A 25325-nucleotide genomic window follows, 5' to 3' on the forward strand; every position below is an offset into this window, starting at 1 on the left:
AAGCTCCAGTGAGTGCTTGAGGAGCAGAGCAGAGAGCAATGACTTACAGTCGCAGCTCTCCTCTCCCAGCAGACAGGGAGCTGAGTGATCAGCAATCATGTGATTGCTCAGTTCTCTGTTTTAGAGCAAACTTGGAACAGCTGCAGCATCAGTGCTAGAGCTATGGTGCTCCTAGGGTTTCATACATTATATTCATAGCATTGATCAATAAATAAGTCTCATTACCTTGACAGATCCATTGGGAGCATAAGCAAGAAATGGCTGAAGAATGGTTGGATGCTTCTGGTCTTCTGTGAGCTGTTCCTCTGTATGATTAGCAGTAAACTGGCTGCTACCATCCGGGGTCACTGTGAACAACATGGCAGGGTTTCATTTAGAAGTTGAGGCCCTAATCAGGCCAGAAATAATAGAAAGAAAAGGGGTGCTCTACCAAAATCTTTCTAATACCCGAACGAGATAGATAATAATTTGCGGAACTCTCCAGCATCATCCAAAAATGGAGGTTATTGTTTTTGGGTTGACTAATTTCTAAAGTTTACCTGTGGGCACTTGAATTCATGTAAACCATTTTTGGGGTTACCTGTGCCTGCACATGCACCTAGGTACAGCTGAACTTTCATTTAAAGGGAAATTACTTAGTCACAAAGGATATCATTTCATTTAGCAAACCCAGTTTTCACCTTCTAAAAGTATCAGAGATATAATCACTGTGCTGCACATAGTCATGCACAGTCATGCTGATAATGCTTGACCCCTGATACAACCTCAGGGCTAACTCCATTCTGCCGTTTGATTCAAATTAATATGGTGAAATATGTGGACCAGGCAAAAAGATTCACATACTCACCTTTTCTCAGCTCAGTCCCAACAGGAAAAGGAAGTCCTCCTCACTTTAGTTTTATTAGCCACATGAAATCACAAGGCATACAGTTGATTGGTTCACATTATACAGACACACCCCCTAATCCACTCAATCACCCTCCCCCTTGTGACGTCTGTAGCCCATGGCACACACATTCCAAAGTCCAGGAGCAAAGGGCAAGAAATGGAAGTCCTTATTTGGAAGAAATCTTCTGGTCAGATGAAGACAGGAAGAGGGGGAGGTTGAATTCCACTTTAGAATGCAGTAGAAAGGAGGGTCTGGAGCACACATTTGAAAGATGAGAAGCAGAAGGAGAAAATGGAAGCCGAACTCTCCTGTATCCCTTTTGTATATCCATCCAAGTTGAAATATACTTAAAAAAACATATCTGACAAATCTTATCAAGGAAAATAATTTTCTAATACACTCACATACATATGTATTATACCATATATCGATCAAGAAATAAAGGAATACAAAACAATATATAAGAAAATAAGGAAAGCAACTTTTAAGTGATTCTAATAATAAAAAGAATATAATAAAATATTCATTTTATTTTCACATCCATCACAATGCGACGTTGCACCTAAACAAAATTGACGTCCTTTTTTCCCCACAAATAGAGCTTTCTTTTGGTGGTATTTGATCACCTCTGCGTTTTTCATTTTTTGGGCTATAAACAAAAAAAGAGCGACCATTGTTTTTAAAAATAACTATATTCCTTACTTTTTGCTATAATAAATATCCCCCAACAAAAATGTAAAAAAAAAAACGAATTTCTTCATCAGTTTTGGTATACTTCTACATATTTTTGGTCCAAAAATTCACAATTGATTGGTTTGCACAAAAGTTATAACATCTACAAAATAGGGAATAGATTTGTAACGGCTACCCGGGCTAGTAAGAGGGTCTCAGCCGTTGGAGACGTCCTTTTCCCTGGTAAGCTGCGATATGCAAGTACCGCCGGTATATCCCATCGAACGCCCTTTCAAGAAACGAGACGGGCTACGTTTGCAGAGTCAAGCAGGACTGACTTTTAATGCCACATTTTACCTCCTTATATCTGGTTACAAACTGTACAGAAACAAATGACACCCCCCCCCACCCAGGGGGGGCTTCAATACACATACTTTGAAATAATGACATTCCCTTGAGCCAATCAGTCGCTAGACGTTTTGGCTCCTAAACTTAGCTTGATCAGACAATAGAATTCAATTAACCTTTAAAACAATTATCACTCACACATAATCCCCATCAGCATACACCTCACAGGAGGCTGTTACCTACACAAAAGAGAGTTCATTAGCTATGCAAAGGGAACATTATCATTCAGCAGTGAAAGAGACCCTTGTCCAATTAACCCTTTGAGCTCAGAATACAATGTGGTACATCCAATTGTGACAAGCCATGCAGTTCCTTGTAGTCCTCCCTGCATGAAGATTATAAATGTCCAGGCAGAATACATAGGTCTGTTACACTACTCCCCTTTTGTGGAACACTCCGGCAGACCCGGATTGATCCTTTTCGTTTGCCTGGACAGTCCGTCGGCCTTCCCATTGACTTACCAGGTCGGTAGCTGATGGTGAGGGTGAATAATAGAATTCAGTTCTGGAACAGTCACTTGCTTTGCTCTCTCAATGGCTCCCAAAACCTGTTGCTGATGCTCTTGGGACAGATACGGCACCACCTGGATGCAAATCCCATTTAATCTTTTGACAATTTCCGCCTGTTTGTGCATTTCAATGTTCAAGCCACGTGACATCTCATAATACATGACATAGTGTCGTTGCATCTCTGATTTCTCACTGGCCAACTTGTCACATTCCCATTTTAGACTGTGATATTGTGCCGGATCTACAGTACATGTCGGGGAAGGTAGTCTTACCCGGTTCTCAGCAGCAAGCGGGTTGATTCCAGCAATGCGGGTGGTCACGGGACAAGCAGCAGCAGGTGTAGGTAAATAAGCCGAAGTCAGAGGGCCAATGTCGTTGCCCAGCACCACCTCGGCAGGTAGGTTATCCATGATACCAACTCTGGTCTTTCCTGACCCGGCTCCCCAGTCTAAGTGCACCCGGGCGGTGGGTACGCGAAATACAGCACCCCCTGCGACCCGGAAGGCAACTGTGCGAGTGGACACGTTCTCTGGCTTTATCAGATGTTTTTGAATCAGAGTGATAGTAGTCCCGGAATCTCTTAGGCCTTGTGCTACTTGTCCATTCACTCGTACCTCCTGACGGTGATGCTGACGGTTATCCGGAGAGGCAGCTTGTATTGGGTCTGCCTCATACCAAATTCCCAGACATTCCTCAGGGCCCCCCTCGGTCTCCAGGCAGTGGGCCGCAGAGGGACGTGATGGAGTGACCTCTGTGTTGGGTGTTGTGCGTCTCCAGTTGTTATTTGTAGCTCTCAGAGGGCAATAACGAGCAATATGTCCCGTGTCGCTGCAGTGATGGCACGTCACCCTAGGCGAATCCCGGGGGTAGTTGCTAGGCCCCTGAGGACGTGGTGGGACTGGAGCCCGAAACTCTGGGCGTGGGGTGACAGTTGGAGTACGCGGTTCTACCTTCTGAGCCAGCCGCATAGTACCCTGGCTTACTTTCCTTGTCTCCGCGTACTCATCTGCTAGCCGAGCCGCCTCGTTTAAGTTAGCGGGACGGCGGTCTCGTACCCAGTCTTGTATGTCTGCGGCCAGGTCTTGGAAGAAATGTTCCATTAGGAACAGCTGCAATACTTCCTCCCCGGTGTTGGCCTTGCACCCTTGGACCCAAAGGGATGCCACCCTTTGTAACTGGTTGGTCCATTCCATGTGGGAGTCCACAGCCATCTTCTTGGACTCCCGGAAGCGCCGGCGGTAGGCTTCTGGCGTTACGGCATATCGGGTTAGCAGCGCCTTTTTAACTTGCTGATATTGTAAAATATCCTCTGGAGCGAGAGCCCGAAAGGCTTCATTGGCTTTGCCCGACAATTTCCCCGACAAAATAGTGACCCATTGGTCTGGTGGTACCTGGTGTAGTGAGCACTGCCTATCAAAATCCGCCAAATATCCATCGATTTCCTCCTCACTTTCTACAATAGCTTTAAATGCCGTGAACGGTATTTTCTTTCCTGTAGCCACGGGTGGGGGAGTAGGAGCTGCATGTGTAATGGGCTGTCTCGCTTTTACCAGTTCCAGTTCTTGTCCCTTCTTCGTTTGTATCTCTTCCCTTGCTTCCCGGAACAGCTGGTTGATTAGTTCCACGGACGTTTCTGGATACAAGGATAATCTCCGCTGTACAATCCCAGTAATTACATCTTCCTCGCTGACCGGTGCAAGGGACTCCGTTCCTTCCATGGATCCATCCATTTCGTCCAGCTCCAGCAGGTCAGCTATCAGCTCCCTCCGTGGTCTGTTGCTGGCGCTCCTACCACGACTCTCCAATAGATCTTTTAGTGTGGATCTTTTCAGCCTGGCGTACTGCGACTCCATTCAGCACTTGCTCTTTGGATAAAAGGACCATCCCAGTGCTGCCAACCAATGTAACGGCTACCCAGGCTAGTGAGAGGGTCTCAGCCGTTGGAGACGTCCTTTTCCCTGGCAAGCTGCGATATGCAAGTACCGCCGGTATATCCCATCGAACGCCCTTTCAAGAAACGAGACGGGCTACGTTTGCAGAGTCAAGCAGGACTGACTTTTAATGCCACATTTTACCTCCTTATATCTGGTTACAAACTGTACAGAAACAAATGACACTCCCCCCCCCACCCAGGGGGGGCTTCAATACACATACTTTGAAATAATGACATTCCCTTGAGCCAATCAGTCGCTAAACGTTTTGGCTCCTAAACTTAGCTTGATCAGACAATAGAATTCAATTAACCTTTAAAACAATTATCACTCACACATAATCCCCATCAGCATACACCTCACAGGAGGCTGTTACCTACACAAAAGAGAGTTCATTAGCTATGCAAAGGGAACATTATCATTCAGCAGTGAAAGAGACCCTTGTCCAATTAACCCTTTGAGCTCAGAATACAATGTGGTACATCCAATTGTGACAAGCCATGCAGTTCCTTGTAGTCCTCCCTGCATGAAGATTATAAATGTCCAGGCAGAATACATAGGTCTGTTACAAGATTTATGGCATTATTATTATTGTATTTTATACTAGTATTGGCGGCGATCTGCAATTTTTCCGTGGGACTGTGACATTGTGGCGGACAGATCGGACACTTTTGATACGTTTTTGGGACCATTGACATTTATACAGCGATCAGATCAGTGTAAATGTCACTGGCAGGAAAGGGGTTAACACTAGGGGGCAATCAAGGGGTTAACTGTGTTCCCTGGGAGGTGTTTCTAACTGTGGGGGGAGGGGACTGACTGGAGGAGGAGAGAGATCGCTGTTCCTAATCACTAGGAACAGCAGATCTGTCTCTCCTCCCCGAATCAGAATGGAGATCAATTTGTTTAAATTGACAGATCCCCATTCTGGCTTTCTGTGGAGTGATCACGGGTGGCCGGCGACATCAGCTCCAGCGTCGCTCCCTCTATTGCTTTCAAAGGGGCCAACGTAAACCTATGACGATTCGCCCATAGAGCCAACCTGCCGCCGTATAATGACGGCGGCTGGTCCTTAAGCGGTTAAAGTGGATGTAAACCCACATTTATTATTTTTTATTGCTATCACAATGTAGAGTATAGGATTTCCTATCATCTGTGCCCAGTCTTGCCACAAAGAGTTAATCCAGCTCTGAGCAATCCTCTTTTCTTTTTTCAGTGAAATAAACGGACAAACAGGAGAAAACTTTTGTCCGTTCCTCCCCCTTGCTGTAAATGATAGGTTATTTACATATCTCATGCACTAGCCTGAGACAGGCATTATTTTTTAATTCCCACCCCCACTCCTTGTCTGAAGTCATGTGGTTACTTTTCTGGATTTTGACTGGATGTTAGTGATCATAGCAGAATTTAGTATAAGGAATAAACAGGAGAAAATGCATGTTGACGAGGGGTGTGTAGAGGTGGGCGGGAGTCTACTGACATCACGACTCCACCCACCGAGCTCCAGACAACAGATCCACCCACAGAATCTGCAGTTTTTCAGTTCTTATAACAGACAGAGGGGAGACATTTGACAGGTAAGGATCCATGCAGGAGGCATCTCTATCCTTATAGATCAGCACTATGGCAGTAGTTTAGAAAGGATGAGATTGGGTTTACATCCACTTTAAGCATTGTGTATTGTAGTACCTTTTCTCTGACACAAGGGGGCTGATTTACCAAGCCTTTACTCCATGACTCATGGAGTAAAAGCAGGAGTAGCAGCCGTTTTGCCATTTACTAAAGAAATACGCTGCTAGTGCAGTGTATTTCCCTAGTTACTAATGTGCTCCGTGCGCCCAGGAGAGGGTGCATTGTGCACCAGTACAGACCTGGCGCACGGCACATTAAACTGTAAATTGCGGGGGTTTGGGCGGGAGTTTATTAGGGGGGGAGGTGGGGGGATGCAGGGGAAGTGAAGTGACATGTGTTTTGAATTGTTTGGCGGGCCGAATTGAAAGGGAAAGTGTTTTTTGAAAACAGATCCCCGTACGCTTGCACAGTGCGCCTGAACCTCGGGAGGTTCATTTGCATACTGGGCATGCGCAGAGAGAAAAGTCAGGGATTCCCGTGCGCCTTGTCAGTACGCCGTGAAAATCTTGGTAAATACCAAGCGGCGTACCCGTGAATGCGCTGCGTGACGCGGCGCACGGGAATCTCCGAGCTGTTTTCAGCCCTGAAGGGGAACTCCGCGCCAAATTTCAAACTTGAAATCGGCGCGGGTCCCCCTCCAGGGCTACATTAGGCTCTTAGGCTTGGTCCGGAACGTGAGGGGTTAAACCCGCGCCGATTCGGCGCGGGGGTCCCCCCCAGATCCAAACCAAGCCCTCATCCCAAGCATGCAGTCTGGCCCGGACAGGAATGGGGGCGGGGACGAGCGAGCGCCCCCCCCCCTCCTGAGCCGTACCAGACCGCATGCCCTCAACATGGGGGAGTGTGTGCTGTGGGGGAGGGGGGCACTGCCCCCCCACCCCACAGCACTCTTGCCCCCATGTCGATAGGGACAAGAGCCTCTTCCCGACAACCCTTGCCATTGGTTGTCGGGGTATGCGGGCGGGGCTAATCGGAATCTGCGAGCTCCCTTTAATAAGGGGGCCCCCAGATGCCGGACCCCCACCCTATGTGAATGAGTATGGGGTACATCGTACCTCTACCCATTCACATGGGGGAAATGTAAAGTAAAATAAAACACCACACACAATAAAATATTTTATTAATCAGCTCCGGAGCCCCCCCTTTCTTCTTTAGCTCTCTTAGAAGGGGGGGTTTCTTCTCTCCCGATCTTCTGCCGGGACCCTGGGCTTCGGTGATTTCTGCCGGGGGAGGGCGCCATCCCTCGGTCCTCTCCGGAGCCTTCCGCCGGATGCCCCCACCCCATTTAAGCTCTTTTTCATTAGGGAGGGGCATCCGGACTTCGGGGTCTTCTGCCGGGGGATGGCGCCTATCCCCCGGTCTTTCCGGTGCCTTCCGCCAGGGTTCCGGTCTTCCTGGTCTTCTGCCGGGGGTGCGCCAACTCCCAGGTCTTTTCTCTGCTCCCTCTTCTGCCTGGCTCCCCCGCGGAGCCAGGGCTTTCTTCCGTCTTCTTTCTTCTCTCTTCCTTCTTCTGCCTGTCTCCTCCGGGAGCACAGGGCTTGTCTGCGCTGTCCTCTCCCTTCTCTTCCATTGGATGTTGACACGACGAGGTTCCGCGCTGACATGCCGTGTCAGCGGCGGGCATGGACTTATATAGGGCAATGCCACCATGTGACCTCAACCCATGTGACATCACATTCCCTGGGCATGATGGGAATGTGATGTCACATGGGTTGAGGTCACATGGTGGCATTGCCCTATATAAGTCCATGCCCACTGCTCAGACGGCATTCCAGCGCCGGACCTCGTCGTGTCAACATCGAATGGAAGAGAAGGGAGAAGACAGCGGAGACAAGCCCTGTGCTCCGCGGAGGAGACAGGCAGAAGCGGAAGGCATCGCAGAAGCCCGGAGAGTGGCGCCCTCCGGCGGAAGACACCGTACAAGCCCGGGACCCTCCCCCAAAGGCAGGAGCCTCCCTGGTGAAGGGGGTCCCGGTGAATTACGTCGCTGAAGACGGGGGTGGGGTGCCAGTGCACCCCCCCCCGCAGAAACCGTCGTGGAAGCCCGGGACCCTCCCCCAAAGGCAGGAGCCTCCCTGGTGAAGGGGGTCCCGGTGAATTACGTCGCTGAAGACGGGGGTGGGGTGCCAGTGCACCCCCCCCCGCAGAAACCGTCGTGGAAGCCCGGGACCCTCCCCCAAAGGCAGGAGCCTCCCTGGTGAAGGGGGTCCCGGTGAATTACGTCGCTGAAGACGGGGGTGGGGTGCCAGTGCACCCCCCCCCCGCAGAAACCGTCGTGGAAGCCCGGGACCCTCCCCCAAAGGCAGGAGCCTCCCTGGTGAAGGGGGTCCCGGTGAATTACGTCGCTGAAGACGGGGGTGGGGTGCCAGTGCACCCCCCCCCGCAGAAACCGTCGTGGAAGCCCGGGACCCTCCCCCAAAGGCAGGAGCCTCCCTGGTGAAGGGGGTCCCGGTGAATTACGTCGCTGAAGACGGGGGTGGGGTGCCAGTGCACCCCCCCCGCAGAAACCGTCGTGGAAGCCCGGGACCCTCCCCCAAAGGCAGGAGCCTCCCTGGTGAAGGGGGTCCCGGTGAATTACGTCGCTGAAGGCGGGGGTGGGGTGCCAGTGCACCCCCCCCCGCAGAAACCGTCGTGGAAGCCCGGGACCCTCCCCCAAAGGCAGGAGCCTCCCTGGTGAAGGGGGTCCCGGTGAATTACGTCGCTGAAGACGGGGGTGGGGTGCCAGTGCACCCCCCCCCCCCGCAGAAACCGTCGTAGTAGCCCGGGACCCTCCCCCAAAGGCAGGAGCCTCACTGGTGAAGGGGGTTCCGGCAGAAGATGGCGAAGCCCGGGGCCTAATGGGGTGGTGGTGGGGGGCCCCGGCAGAAGACCCCCGGCTGACTAATAAATTAATTTATTCATGTGTGGTGTATTATTTTTTTCCATTTTTTTCCCCAGGTGAATGGGTAGGGGTACAATGTACCCCCATACTCATTCACATAGGGTGGGGGGGCCGGAATCTGGGGACCCCTTTATTAAAGGGGTCTCTCAGATTCTGATAAGCCCTCCGCCCGCATACCCCGACAACCAACGGCCAGGGTTGTCGGGAAGAGGCTCTTGTCCCTATCGACATGGGGACAAGAGTGCTTTGGGTTGGGGGGGCAGTGCCCCCACAGCACACACTCCCCCATGTTGAGGGCATGTGGTCTGGTATGGCTCAGGAGGGAGGGGGGCGCTCGCTCGTCCCCACCCCCATTCCTGTCTGACCAGACTGCGTGCCTGGGATAATGGCTTGGTTTGGATCTTGGGGGGGACCCCACGCTATTTTTTTTGCGCGGGTTTAACCCCTTATGTTCCAGACCAAGCCTAAGAGCCTGGTATGCACCTGGAGGGAACCCACCTTATTTTTTTTCCGGGGGTCTGGAGTTCCCCTTCATGAACAGCGATCTGTCATTTACACATGTCAGTCCCCCCCCCCCCCTACAGTTAGAACACACCCAGGGAACATATTTAACCCCTCCCTCGCACCTAGTGTTAACCCCTTCCCTGCCAGTGGCATTTTTTGAGTAAGCAATGCATTTTTTACAGCACTGATCGCTAGAAAAATGCCAATGGTTCCAAAAAACTGTTCGATGTGTCCGCCATAATGTCGCAGTACCGATAAAAATCGCTGATCGCCCCAATAACTAGTTAAAACAACAACAAAAAAAAATTTGTAGACGCTATAACTTTTGCAAAAACCAAACACTAAACGCTATTTGCGATTTTTTGGAACCAAAAAGATGTAGAATACGTATCGGCCTAAACTGAGGGTTTTTTTAGTTTTTTGAATATATATTTTTGGGGATATTTATTATAGCAAAAAGTAAAAATAATTTTTACATATGTGGGCGGGACTTACGCAAGTCCCGCCCACATATATAAACATCGTTCAAACCACACATGTGAGGTATTGACGCGTGCGTTAGAGCGAGAGCAATACTTTTACCACTAGACCTTCTTTGTAACTATAAACTGGTAACCTGGAAAAAAAAGAAAAAGGTCACCTATGGGGATATTCACGGAATTCATTTTGGCCCCATTGCAGGAGTGTTTCCAATAGTAAAGCGTGACATGTAAGGTATCTATTTACTCAGTGTAACATCATCTTTCACATTATCCCCAAAAATTGGGCTCACTTTTGTGTTTTGTTAATTTTTAACCACTTGAGCCCGGACCATATTTCTGGTCAATGACCGGGCAAGTTTTTGTGATTCGGCGCGGCGTCGCTTTAACTGACAATTGCGCAGTCGTGCGACGTGGCTCCCAAACAAAATTGGCAACCTTTTTTTTCACACAAATAGATTATTAAATGTGCGTGTTTACTTCTGTCTTTAACACCTCCCCTTCAGGCTGGAAAGCATCAGATCAGGGGAAACCAAAAAAAAAAAGCTCTCATTCCATTGCAGCTTGGTTCCTACATGTGTGATGAACTGAGCATGCTCAAACACTTAGAAAAAAAATATCCTTTCTTTTTAAAAGGTGAAAAACACTCATTGGATGCTCATAGAGCGTGGTTTGGGTTAATTGCAGGTGTGCCCAATTACAAGCTCACCCAAACTAGAGACTGCAATTTGGTCATGTGATTTCAATTGCTTCATTACTAGCACTGTTATAAAAAGCTTGGATCGATCAGTCCTCAGCTGCCCTCAGAAGGGGCAGGCTGGCAGAAATGCTGTTGCTAAACACAAATGTGGTTTGTTGCATGGGTTTTGTTTTATTTTGCCAATGGTTTTGGTTTATTTTTAAATGATGTTCACTTTGATGTATTTGTCTATGTGGCCTTATTTTCTGAAAAATGTGTAAAGCTATGGTTAATTAGAATTTTGAAATGTATTTTTGTTTGTTTGTCTTTTTTTGCTTTCCTTGTTTTGTTGACCAATAAAAATTACTTTAAAATTGTTAAGTTTGTCTTTTGTTACTTTTTCATGCTACATATGTTGACAGCTGCAGCTGAACTAGGTTTGGGCCTAACAAATTATGTGTGATTTTTGTCTAAGCTTCTTTCCTGGTGTGTAATCATGAAATGTTTGCCATGTTTATTCTCCCTGACTTTAAAGACAAAAACTGGTAAGTATTTTATTTATTCTGCAGTGGTCCTCAGCCCTCAAGTACCCCCGACAGGACATGTTTTGGGGATTTCTCTTATCAAGAATTGCTGTCCAGACTATTTTAAAGCACATGTGCAAGATGAAGGAAAACCTGCAAACATGGCCTGTGGGGGGGGGGGGTTTGCTATTGGTGGACAGGCTTGACGTGCTGATTTACAGCACTGTGCTTAAATCTAGCGCAAGGCAATCCTATTCAAATTGTGGGTGTTTGAGGGAAGCCAAGTGAGTGTTAGAACCCCTGCTTTGTGTTTTTTTATTTTTGTGTTGAGCTTTGTGTCCCTTTTCTTAAAATTGGCTTCACTTCCTGTCACACAGCTGAACAGGAAGTGAGGTTAAAACCCTACCAGTGTCATTTCTTGGGGACACCGGTCAATCTAACTAGTGTCCCCATTAAGCAAATTGCACTCCAGCACTGCTGTGTACACCCCAAATCATGGGTCTTCAAACTACGGCCCTCCAGTTGTTCAGGAACTACAATTCCCATCATGCCTAGTCATGTCTGTGAATGTCAGTGCATTACAAGGCCTCATGGGATGTGTAGTTCTACAACAGCTGGAGGGCCGTAGTTTGAGGATCCCTGCCCCAAATGATTATTTAGTTTGGGGTTTAGTAAAGGCAAAGCCACTCTGCAGTACAAGCATAGTTGCTGAAAATCAGAGAGGAAGCACTGATGGTTTTAACATCCAATCCTGTAGAAGCAAAGTTGTTTTGTTTTCTTCCTTGCTTTGCACTTGTAGGAGTGGATTTGCCTTTAGTAAATGGACCCCAAAGTCCAAGATCCCTAATAATTTGGGGTGTACACAGCAAAATGCTAGAGTGCAATTTACATAATGGGAAACTATTTAGATTGATCTCTGTGTCCCCAAGAAAATATATTAGTAAGGTTTTACCCTCACTTCCTGTTTGGCTATGTGACAGGAAGTGAATGAATTAGAAAGGGTGAAGACACCTCACAAATGTTGTCACTATCAGGGGTGCAGACATCCCCAAAAAAATGAGCAGATAATACTTATTTGCAAATTAATAATTTTTTAGTTAACATTGGGTGGGGTGCTCTAACACACACATTCCTACATATTAGCAACGCTCTATCCTGGCCTATTGGCATGGTTATATTTTCTTAGGGCTCTCAATAAAACTCTATGAAATTTGTGCTTAAACTAGAACCAGGGGCGGACTGACAACTCATGGGGCCCCTGGGCAATAGAAGATTATGGGGCCCCTGGGCTTACAGATGACCACCACGCCAGGAGGTAGTGCAGAGGCGGGCAGCTAAAATCTTGGGATATTCACATTAAAAGCATGTCATTTTCGGACATATCAGGGACAGATCTAAAAAAAACACAGATTTTTACATACTGTCCCTGGTTTTACTGAGCCTGGCAACCCGGATGGGGCCCCCTAGTGGCATGGGGCCCTCGGGCAGTGCCCGAGTGACTCAATGGTCAGTCCGCCCCTGACAAGAACTATAATCAACAAGTTTTATTTTCTTTCATTTTGGATAGAGTGAGGGAGGGTTATAGGCCCTGTCAGTTTATTTTGTATTATCTGTGTCCAATTGGGGAGATTTGCCTTCACTTCCTGCCCCATAGCCAAACAGGAAGTGAGAGAAAAACTATGCAAATTAACCACTTCCCGCCCAGCCTATGGCCGATTTACGTCCGGGAAGTGGTTACACAATCCTGACAGGACGTCCTGCAGGATTTCATGCCGCACGCGCCTGTGGGGGCACGCAGCGCGGCGATCGGTGATGCGGGGTGTCAGTCTGACACCCTGCATCTCCGATCTCGGTAAAGAGTCTCTCACGGAGACGGAGACTCTTTACCACGTGATCAGCCGTGTCCAATCACGGCTGATCACGATGTAAACAGGAAGAGCCATCGATGGCTCTTCCTCACTCGCGTCTTACAGACGCGAGTATAGGAGAGCCGATCGGCGGCTCTCCTGACAGGGGGCGTTCGCGCTGATTGTTTATCAGCGCAGCCCCCCCTCGGATCACCACACTGGACTACCAGGGATGCCCACCCTGGACCACCAGGGTGTGCAAAAACAAAAAAAATATAGAACAAAAAAACAAAAAGCATTAAAAAATAAGAAAAAAGATGCCAATCAGTGCCCACAAATGGGCACTGACTGGGAAAATCAGTGCCACCCCACAGTGCCCATCCATGCACAGTGCCCACCTGTGCCACCCATAAGTATCCATCAGTGCCACCCATAAGTGCCGCCCATAAGTATCCATCAGTGCCACCCATAAGTGCCGCCCATCTGTGCCGCCCATGAGTGCCCATCAGTGCCGCCTATGAGTGCCCATCAGTGCCGCATAGCAGCGCCGCCAATCAATGCCACCTCATCTGTGCCGTCAGTACTACCTCATCGATGTCCATCAGTGCCATCTCATCGGGGCCCATCAGTGCCGCCATATCAGTGCCCGTAATTGAAAGAGAAAAACTTATTTACAAAAAAATTAACCTAAAAAAAGAAAAAGGTTTTTTTGTTTCAAAATTTGCAGTCTTTTTTTAGTTGTTGCGCAAAAAAAAAACGCAGAGGTGATCAAATAACAACAAAAGAAAGCTCTATTTGTGGGGAAAAAAGGACGCCAATTTTGTTTGGGTACAGTGTTGTATGACCGTGCAATTGCCATTCAAAGTGCGACAGTGTTGAAAGCTGAAAATTGGCTTGGGCGGGAAGGTGCGTAAGTGCCTGGTATGGAAGTGGTTAAGGGAATCCAGTGCCCCCCCAGAACTAGTGTGTGGGTCCCCTGAAAATTACTGGGCGGGGTTATACAAAAACAGGGTGTGACCTTGACAGGAAGGGGTGGGTCATTTTTCTATTAGGAGGTGCAGATATGTAGTCAGGCCTAGGGCAGAACCAAACCTTAATATACTACTGCATATTAGGGCTTATTTAGACCGGAACCGATTTACAGCGTGTTTTTATATTGTGGGAGGAAACCCACGCAGGCACAGGGAGAACATGCAAACTCCATGCAGATGCTGTCACGGGCGGGATTCGAACCAACGACTCTTTTGCTGCTAGGTCAAAGTGCTATACACTACACCACTGTGGTGAACGAACATGATTGCAGCTGAAAGCATGAGATCTTTTTTTTTTTTTTGCAATACCATGCTTTCCAGCCTTATTGACCCCGCCTCTCTCCATAAAGAGGACCTGTCACACACTAGTCCTATTACAAGGGATGTTTACATTCCTTGTAATAGGAAGAAAACTGATCATTTTTTTTTTATTTTTTTATTTCAGTGTAAAACATTATAAAACTAAATAAAAATAAATAAGAAAACCCCAAAAAAAAAATTTAAAGCGCCCCGTCGCGACGAGCTCGCGCACAGAAGCAAACGCATACGCGAGTAGCGCCCGCATATGAAAACAGTATTCAAACCACACAAGTGAGGTATCGCCGCGATCGTTAGAGTGAGAGCAATAATTCTAGCCCTAGACCTACTCTGCAACTCAAAAAATGCAACCTGTAGAATTTTTTAAACGTCGCCTATCGAGTTTTTTAAAGGGTAAAAGTTTGACGCCATGCCACGAGCGGGCGCAATTTTTAAGCGTGACATGTTGGGTATCATTTTACTCGGCGTAACATTATCTTTCACAATATAGAAAAAAATTGGGCAAAATGTATTGTTGTCTTATTTTTTAATTCAAAAAAGTGATTTTTATCCAAAAAAAGTGCGCTTGTAAGACCGCTGCGCAAATACGGTGTGACAAAAAGTATTGCAATGACTGCCATTTTATTCCCTAGGATGTCTGCTAAAAAAAAATATATAATGTTTGGGGGTTCTGATTAATTTTCTAGCCAAAAAATTGTGATTTTCACATGAAGGAGAGAAGTGCCAGAATTAACCCGGTGGGCAAGTGGTTAAAGTACTCATGGCTATAAAGAATAGAGTCATTGCTCATTAAAAAAAAAAAAAAAAAAAAGGGGGTCCCTCCAAATTAAATTACCAGGCCCTTCAGGTCTGGAAGGATATTAAGGGGAACCCCGCCGTAAAAACCCCAAAAAAAAAAGACGTGCGGTTCCCGGCAAATATCCATTCCAGACCCTTCAGGTCTGGTGTGGATTTTAAGGGGAACTCCACCCCAAATTGAAAAAAAAAATGGCGTGGAGTCCCCCTAAAAATCCACACCAGACCCTTATCCGAGCACGTTGACCTGGCCGGCCGCAGAAAAGAGGGGGGGACAGAGTGCGGCCCCCCCCCTCTCCTGAACCGCACCAGGCCACATGCCCTCAACATGGGGAGGATGTCCCCATGTTGATGGGGACAAGGGTCTCATCCCCACAACCCTTGCCCGGTGGTTGTGGGGGTCTGCGGGCGGGAGGTTTATCAGAATCTGGAAGACCCCTTTAACAAAGGGGACCCCCAGATCCTGACCCCCCCCCTGTGTGAAATGGTAATGGGGTACATTGTACCTCTACCATTTCACCCCAAAAAAAATGTCAAAGTGATAAAAATGACAGTAGCCGGTTTTTGACAAATTTTTTAATAAAATCTTCTTTTCTTCTTTCCTTCGGGGTTCTTCCGCTGCTTCTTTCTTCTCGTCCACATCTTGCCCGACGTCTTCTTCTATCTTCTCCGTCCGTCCTTCCGCCTTCTGGTCCCGCATCTTGCCCGTTGTCTTCTCCGTCCGCCTCCTCGTCCGCATCTTGGGTCTTCTGCGGTCTTCTTCTCGGTCCGCCGCCTTCTCGTCCCCTGCGTTTGAATTGTAATTGGCCGCCGTTTTCCCGCTCCTGGGACCCGCCCCCCTCTGACGCCACAAGTAAACTCCTTAGAAGGTCATGTGCGTCAGAGGGGGGCGGGGTCGCAGAGCGTCACACAGCGGGGGAATTCAATTTCAATCGCGCCGCCCGGAGAAGAAGTTCCCGCCGTGTCACACTCATGTGACCCCGCCCCCCTCTGACGCACATGACCTTCTAAGGAGTTTACTTGTGGCGTCAGAGGGGGGCGGGGTCACATGAGTGTGACACGGCGTGAACTTCTTCTCCGGGCGGCGCGATTGAAATTGAATTCCCCCGCTGTGTGACGCTCTGCGACCCCGCCCCCCTCTGACGCACATGACCTTCTAAGGAGTTTACTTGTGGCGTCAGAGGGGGGCGGGTCCCAGGAGCGGGAAAACGGCGGCCAATTACAATTCAAACGCAGGGGACGAGAAGGCGGCGGACCGAGAAGAAGACCGCAGAAGACCCAAGATGCGGACGAGGAGGCGGACGGAGAAGACAACGGGCAAGATGCGGGACCAGAAGGCGGAAGGACGGACGGAGAAGATAGAAGAAGACGTCGGGCAAGATGTGGACGAGAAGAAAGAAGCAGCGGAAGAACCCCGAAGGAAAGAAGAAAAGAAGATTTTATTAAAAGATTTGTCAAAAACCGGCTACTGTCATTTTTATCACTTTGACATTTTTTTTGGGGTGAAATGGTAGAGGTACAATGTACCCCATTACCATTTCACACAGGGGGGGGGTCAGGATCTGGGGGTCCCCTTTGTTAAAGGGGTCTTCCAGATTCTGATAAACCTCCCGCCCGCATACCCCCACAACCACCGGGCAAGGGTTGTGGGGATGAGACCCTTGTCCCCATCAACATGGGGACATCCTCCCCATGTTGAGGGCATGTGGCCTGGTGCGGTTCAGGAGAGGGGGGGGGGCCGCACTCTGTCCCCCCCTCTTTTCTGCGGCCGGCCAGGTCAACGTGCTCGGATAAGGGTCTGGTGTGGATTTTTAGGGGGACTCCACGCCATTTTTTTTTTCAATTTGGGGTGGAGTTCCCCTTAAAATCCACACCAGACCTGAAGGGTCTGGAATGGATATTTGCCGGGAACCGCACGTCTTTTTTTTTTTGGGTTTTTACGGCGGGGTTCCCCTTAATATCCATTCCAGACCTGAAGGGCCTGGTAATTTAATTTGGGGGAACCCCTACACATTTTTTTGTTTGTTTTATGAATGAATCCCTTTAGAATTGTCAGAGCCGACAATTCATTATAGCCGCGTGTGAAATTTTAAATGACTTTTTTCCTTCAGAATGTCACTTTGTGCAGGGGGAGTTCTAAGTGCGGGAAAAATGCGCTATTTCACATGCTGACATTACACCCCCCCTAGGTACGAAATTTAAAGGAATATTTCACTTTTATTGTTTCACTTTAAGAATTATTAATTTCACTGCTCCCGAAAAAACGGCCGTTTTAAAAAATAAAAAAAGCATTGATACATGTTCCCTGGGGCAGGACTGAGGTCCCCAAACACTTTTTAGGACTAAACTTGCAGATTAGCCTTTAAAATGAACACTTTTGATTTCTCCCATAGACTTCTATAGGGAGTTCGGCGCGGCTTTACATATTAGTTTCAATGCGCCGGCTGCTACGCTGGTTCATGCGCCTGATTAAGCCTCCACCCGGAGTACTAATTAATGCATGAACCAGCGCAGCGCACATAGCTTAGTAAATCAGGCCCAAGATGTCCTCAGTCTTCTAGGTGGTATGATGCTCAGCATCATTCTACCTAGAAGACTGAGGACATACTATAAGTGAAGGGCATTTGGGCTCTGCGCCCATGGCACTCTGTCATGGCCCATTCCCAACACTTCTCTTCACTCACAATGCATTGATGCAGAGTAACGATCTCTGCATCATTGAGGAAGAACACCTTGCACATCACGAAACAGGTGTGAATACATCCCATAAAGGTATATTTAACATAAAGCCTCTTGGGAAGGAGAAGCCTGGAGTTAAACATCAAGAATATTTTGCTTCATACCAGCTGAAATTTTAATCAGGCTTACCGTGACAGTGCTTGCCAGTTTGAAGCCACTTAAGCACTTAGACAATACAAAGAGTTTTTATAAGATGTATCATCAAGTGTGTCCAGAGTGAAGCAAAGATATAGCAAAGTTAAGAAAGCTCTATTTGTGTGAAAAAAATTTATAAACTTAATTTGCATACAGCGTTGGTTGACTGTGCAGTTGACAGTTAAAGAAGCGCATTACCAAAATTAAAAAAAAAAAGCTCTACGAATGAATCAGGTTTACTTGCAAAGCATACATTGGGAGACAAGGAGCAGGCCAACAGAAGGAGAGAGGAGAGATGACCTCATTAGTATTTTGCTGCTCTTATGCAGTCCAATCATAGACTAAAGGCAAGGAGTTGACCTTGCTGTAATGTATAACTGCTATAGAGAAAAGTTAGGTCTCTGGACTGACTATGCAGTCTGTTAGTGGAGAGTATTTTTCAGGCCTGGCTGGACAGAAGTCAAATCTTTGGCTGGTAATATACTCCCTATGTACATGTTTCAACTTTGTGTCAAGCTGTAAGCCTGGTGTAGACGGAAAAAAAAAAAATTGTACGAGATTCGAATTGGAATTTTCTAATTAGAATTCAAAGTTTTCAGAAAGAAATACAAAAGAAAGGGGGGAAATCGGAAAAAAATGTTTTTATTTTTTTCTCGAATGAATGTAAACGTGAAAGAATGAGAAGAAAGGAAATTTTAATGAGATCCTAGGAAAGTGATAAGGGAAAGAATGAAGGGAAAAGAGAGGATAAATAGACCCTAAACTATACATTTGGTCCTATGTCAGATAAAACAGGATAATATGTATAGATATAAAATATATGATTGTATTTGTATTGTGTATATTGTTTATAAAATTTATAAAAAAGAGATTGAAACACAAAGTTTTCAGATTCAAATTCGAAAAGTTTTTGAATTCTAATAGTTTTTCAATTTGTTTTCCAATTTCTAAAAATAATAAAATAGAATAGAAGATAAAAAAAAATAGAATAGAAAAAAATAGAAAAGAATATAACAGAAAATAAAAGAATAGTATAAAATAGAGTGAAATAGAACAAAAAATAATATAAAATGAAAGAGCAGAATAGAATAGAAACAAAATGGAATAGAACGGAATTCGATAGAATGGAATAGAATAAAAAAAAAGAATATAACCATCTTCTAAAATTCGAATTTCAAATAGAATAAATTTGAAAACAAAACAAAAGCAATTTTTTCCTTGTGCCCATGTCTAGCCTGGAGTGCAGCTTTAGCTGAAGCCAATGTTGAGGACTAGTTTAATGCCCACAGTTACCCATGCCAATCCACTTACAAACTTTGACGGTGTTTGGATTGGCTTCATCTGGAAAAGAGAGGAACACATGATATCGCTCTTCTCTTGCGTCATCCAGGCCAGAATTAGGGTCCTTCCAGCGGGACAGCATCAACTTCACCAACTCCTCATCTGCTGCACTTGTAGCCACATGGGGCTTCTCGGAGAGAATTCTGTAAAGACAGGTATAGACCAAGACTGAAGATTCCAACTGCCGTACAGGAAGATCCAAGTATCAGTCACCAATATATGGTTGTAAGACACTTCCTTAGAGAGAGCTGCCTTTACAAAAATGATACCAACCTATCAAAAAGTAACTTTTCTTGAGAATTAAGGTAATTTTAGCTGTCTTAATATAGTTGAAGGGACCCTTTTAGCTGCCTATAAAAAAACAACTACATCCCTGCAATTAAAGGGCTATCATACTCACCTCTGTGGCTATCAGCATGTAGGCAGGGTCTAACCGGTGTATTTGAGAATTGAGTAAACACATGTGGATACTTAAATGGGTTGTAAAGGTACAATTTTGTTTTCCTAAATAGCTTCCTTTACCTTAGTGCAGTCCTCCTTCACTTACCTCATCCTTCAATTTTGCTTTTCAATGTCCTTATTTCTTCTGAGAAATCCTCACTTCCTGTTCTTCTGTCTGTAACTCCACACAGTAATGCAAGGCTTTCTCCCTGGTGTGGAGTCTCGTGCTCGCCCCCTCCCTTGGACTACAGGAGAGTCAGGACGCCCACTAATACACAGCTCCTTTCTCTGTCTGCAACGTAGAGAGCGTCCTGACTCTCCTGTAGTCCAAGGAAGGGGACGAGCACGAGACTCCACACCAGGGAGAAAGCCTTGCATTACTGTGTGGAGTTACAGACAGAAGAACAGGAAGTGAGGATTTCTCAGAAGAAATAAGGACATTTAAATGCAAAATGGAAGGATGAGGTAAGTGAAGGAGGACTGCACTAAGGTAAAGGAAGCTATTTAGGAAACAAATATTGTACCTTTCAACCCCTTTAAATTGTGCCTATATTGTAGAAATTGACTGTTCACATAAATGATCTACTTTACAACAATGGTATCCCATATGCTACAGGTCATACACTTCTCCATGTAGAAGAAAGTAAATCCACAAACCAGCAAAGTGGACTACAAGTCCCAGCTTCCAATGGCAGTAATATCAATGTGATTCACTCCAATCAAAATCCTAATCCAATGAGAAGGATGGTAAGGAAATATGACAGGAGGATCCTGCAGCTTCCAGAAGAGATCCGGGATAATCCAAAGGAGCTCCAACAACAAGAAAACAAGAGTGTGTGATCCTGATTAGCATAACAGTAATCATTTATTAAAAGAAAATAATGGCACACTTACAGTTAAAATTCTTGGAAATCAGCATAGGTGATAAGAATCATCAAGGAGACAAAGCAAGGCTGTATACAAGAAATGGACAAATGCAACGTAGTCACCTCTATGTGCTGGTGGAAAGAGTTGGGCAGTAACGTGTTTCGAAGGACAGCCCTTCTTTCTCAAACCCAGCTGCCAGCGGGAGGCTGTTCTAGGAAGCTGGCAGAAGGAATGCAAAGCCTTCTCTGAATGGCTCCCCAGCTGAGCAGCAGACCTCCTTTGCTCACAGTGCAGCAGGCCAGCTGCTCAGCAAGTGGAGATCACTGGAGTAGTGGTATCTACTAGGGTGATTTCCAGCATCCAGGTGCATTGTCCAGGTATGGTATACATACTGCGGACCAAGAAAAAGGATTTTTGCCACTCAGGCTGTAAAGGAACGCTGATCCCGTACCCACCACTGTGAGCGACGGCCGGGGAAGGAGCTTGTCTATGCTTTAAACATAGTGTAGGCAAACAGAGTGTCCCAGAGGCCGCACATCAAGACATACCCGTTATGGTAGAATAAATGCCAGTCTCAGCCTGGACTCCTGCCAGGCCACACCCCCAATGTGTTTTGCTCCACTCCCACTTTTTGCTCCCCCCAGATGAATAAGCTTTGGAGGCAGTGCAAAACACATTTGAGGCCTGGTCTATCGGGGGGTCCAGACTGAGACTGCCATTCATTCTGTCTTGATGTGCGGCCTCTGGGACACTCTGCCTACACTATGATATATACAGTTGTGCTCATAAGTTTACATACCCTTGCAGAATTTATGATTTCTTGGCCATTTTTCAGAGAATATGAATGATAACACAAAAACTTTGCTTTCACTCATGGTTAGTGTTTGGCTGAAGCCATTTATTATCAATCAACTGTGTTTATTTTTTTTAAATCATACTTACAAAAGAAATTCCCCAAATGACCCTGATCAAAAGTTTACATACCCCAGTTCTTAATAACGTGTATTGCCCCCTTTAACAACAATGACAGCTTGAAGTCTTTTGTGGTATTTGTGGATGAGGCTCTTTATCTTTTCAGATGGTAAAGCTTCCCATTCCTCTTGGAAAAAAGCCTCAAGTTCCTGTAAATTCTTGGGCTGTCTTGCATGAACTGCACGTTTGAGATCTCCCCAGAGGGGCTCAATGATATTGAGGTCAGGGGACTGAGATGACCACTCCAGAACCTTCACTTTAGTCTGCTGTAGCCAATGACAGGTCAACTTGGCCTTGTGTCTTGGATTATTGTCATGTCGGAATGTCCAAGTACGTCCCACACGCAGCTTCCTGGCTGATGAATGCAAATGTTCCTCCAGTATTTTTTGATAACGTACTGCATCATAGGTGTGCACAGCCTATTTCATTAGTGTGTGCACCCCAAAGCTCAAACACATATGCGTGTGCATGTGTATACAGTATATACCGTATTTATCGGCGTATACCGCGCACTTTTTTGCCCTGAAAATCAGGGCTAAATCGTGGGTGCGCGATATACGCCGATACCCGCTTTCCCGCGCCGAACATATACCGAGCGCAGTACACTCGTGTATAGTTTGGCAGTCTCGGCTCCTCTCGCGCTGATGTCCTGGACGTACAGGATGTCAGCGCGAGAGTAGCCGAGCCTGCCTGACAATACACAAGTGTACTGCGCTCTGTATATGTCGGCGCAGTATTCAAACTCGGCGCGGGAAACGAGCGGGGAGGACGCCGCAGAAGGACGCCGGACCCGACGAAGAGGACACCCGAAGCCGCAGACGGACGCCGGACCCGACGAGGCCGCCAATGGACGCCGCGCAAGACACCAAAACTGTAAGTACAAAAAATCTTTTTTCCACAGGAATTCGGGGCAACTTTAGGGGTGCGCAATATATGTGGGAGCGCGCTATACCCCAATAAATACGGTAATTCTACAGGTGTCAGTAGAGCAGTGGACAATGTTAGTAGGGCAGATTTTGGTGTCAGTGGGGGAAGTGGATGGTGTCAGTAGTTTTTATTTTTACTATTTTTTAATTGTTTTGAAAAAAAATATATAATTTTTTTTTTTACAATTGTATTATTTTGTTATTATTTACAATTTTATTATTTACAATTTCATTTTTTTTTTTACAATTTTTTAGGAGCCCCATTTGGGGGCTTTGGTGAAATATCACAGGTCTAAACAGGGGGGATCTGCAGCACACAAGGTGATTAGGGTGTGCCCAGGCACACCTGGCACACCCTGTGTGCACGCCTATGTACTGCATTCATATTGCCATCAATTTTGACCAAATTTCCTGTGCCTTTGTAGCTCATCCCCAAACTGTACAGTGAGGGGAAAAAAGTATTCAATCCCCTGCTGATTTTGTATATATTTGCCCACTGACAAAGAAATGATCAGTCTATAATTGTAATGGTTTATTTTAGCAGTGAGAGACAGAATAATAACACAAAAATCCAAAAAAACACATTTAAAAAAAATTGAATTGAATTTTAATGAGTGAAATAAGTATTTGATCCCCCATCAGGCTGGGTTCACACTACTACACTACTTTCATCCTACTTTGCTCTGTGTTCAATGTTTCCCTATGAGAGTGTCTTGTAGCGTCCTACACAAGTCGGTCCGACTTTGAAAATGCTCCCTGTACTACTTTTGGTCCTACATTGATCCTACTTCAGGCCCATTGAATATCATTGAAGTCGGACCAAAGTACAGTAGTATCCTGTTCATGAAAGTAGGATGGATGTAGGACCAATGTAGGATAAATGTAGGACCAATGTAGCAGAGCAAAGTAGGATGAAAGTAGTGTAGTAGTGTGAACCCAGCCTTAATCAGCAAGGGTTTTGGCCCCCAGGTGTCTTCTATACAGGTAATGAGCTGAGATTAGGAGCACTCTCTTAAAGGGAGTGCTCCTAATCTCAGTTTGTTACCTGAATAAAAGACGCCCAGCCACAGAAGTAATCAATTAGATTTCAATCTCTCTACCACCATGACCAAAGAGCTGTCCAATGATGTCAGGGACAAAATTGTAGAATATACCCTGTCTGGAATTCTTCTTTAGCGTTTTAACAACACAGACCACTGGAAAGGTGAGTATGAATACAAACAGATATTTAGCCCATGTTCACATTAGGCCGATTTGGCATGCAATTTATGTCAAATCGCATTACAAATCAGCGGCTATCGCCGGCAATGGCACTGTCTGGATCGCTGACTTTGCGAATTCCGCTTCGATTCCCAATAGTAGCTCCTGTACTACTTTTGGCGACTTCGTGGTGCGATTTCAATAGACATCTATGCATGAACCCGCACAGATGTCTGTAATTTCGCCCCTGAAGTCGGACTGCATTGCCAGTTTGAAATTGTGCCAGTCCGGATGAACTTACACGATTTTTAACCCACATCAGTGTGAACCTGAGCTTAGACACTAAGGGCCAGATTCTCAAAGGCGTTACGACGCCGTCGTAAGTCCTAATCTAAGGCCCCATACACACGGGAGGATTTATCCGCGGATACGGTCCAGCGGACCGTTTCCACGGATAAATCCTCTCGAGGATTTCCGCGGATTTCTATGCGATGGAGTGTACTCACCATCGCATTGAAATCCGCGCCGAAATCCTCTGGCGATAACGTGTCGCGCCGTCGCCGCGATTATGACGCGGCGACGTGCGCGACGCTGTCATATAAGGAATTCCACGCATGCATCGAATCATTACGACGCATGCGGGGGATCCCTTCGGACGGATGGATCCGGTGAGTCTATGCAGACCAGTGGATCCATCCGTTGGGATGGATTCCAGCAGATAGATTTGTTTGGCATGTCAGCAAATATTCGATCTGCTGGAATCCATCCCAGGGGAGAAATATCCGCGGAAACAGATCCGCTGGAGTGTACACACCATAGGATCTATCCGCTGAAACCCATTTGCTGGGATTTTTCAGCGGATGGATTCTATCGTGTGTATGGGGCCTTAGAATCAGTTACGCATAGATATCCCTTAGATCTGACAAGCGTAAGGCTCTTACGCTGTCAGATCTTAAATGCAATTTTTTTTCCCGCCGCTAGGTGTCGCCGACGTCGGTTTCCCCGTCGCTTATGTAAATGAGCAATTTACGACGATTCCCGAACGTACGCGCGGACGACGCAGAGAATTTACGACGTTTACGAAAGCGTAAACTTGCCCCTGCTAATATGAGGGGCAAGTTTACGTAGGTCCGTCGTATGCCATGTTAAGTATGGCGTCGGGTCAGCGTCGGCTTGTTCCGTCGGTTACGTCATTTTCCTAAGTCGTCCGCGAATACGACTTTACGTCAATGACGCCCACGTCGGCGTCATTGATGTTTTCCGTCGAGAACTGGAGCATGCGCACTGGGCTATTTTAAGCCTGTCGCATGCGCAGTTCGATCGGCGCGGGGCGCGCTTAATTTAAATACAAGCCGCCCCCTTTGAATCACGCGGCCTTACGCCGGGCCAATTACACTACGCCGACGCAAATTACGGAGCAAGTGCTTGGAGAATACGGCACTTGCTCCAGTAAGTTGCGGCGGCGTAGTGTAAATGGCTTACGCTACGCCGCCGCAGATTCTACAAGAATCTGGCCCTAAGGGCCAGATTCACCAAAGAGATACGCCGTCGTATCTCTGTGTTAGGGCCGTCCTAACTATGCGACTGATTCATAGAATCAGTTAC

General features: G+C 46.6%; 1 protein-coding gene across 1 annotated transcript in view; it reads right to left on the reverse strand.

Moving 5' to 3' along the window:
* Positions 1-25325, reverse strand: part of LOC120936236 (aminopeptidase NAALADL1-like) — a 103322-nt gene that overhangs the window by 76595 nt on the left and 1402 nt on the right. Inside the window, exons 2-3 of the mRNA XM_040348438.1 lie at positions 19285-19457; positions 226-347 (exon numbers count right to left, since the gene is read on the reverse strand). Coding sequence (XP_040204372.1) covers positions 226-347; positions 19285-19457 — 295 coding nt within the window. The remainder of the gene's footprint in view (positions 1-225; positions 348-19284; positions 19458-25325) is intronic.

This window comes from Rana temporaria, chromosome 4 (assembly GCF_905171775.1).
Source record: "Rana temporaria chromosome 4, aRanTem1.1, whole genome shotgun sequence".
In the NCBI taxonomy this organism is placed as follows: domain Eukaryota; kingdom Metazoa; phylum Chordata; class Amphibia; order Anura; family Ranidae; genus Rana; species Rana temporaria.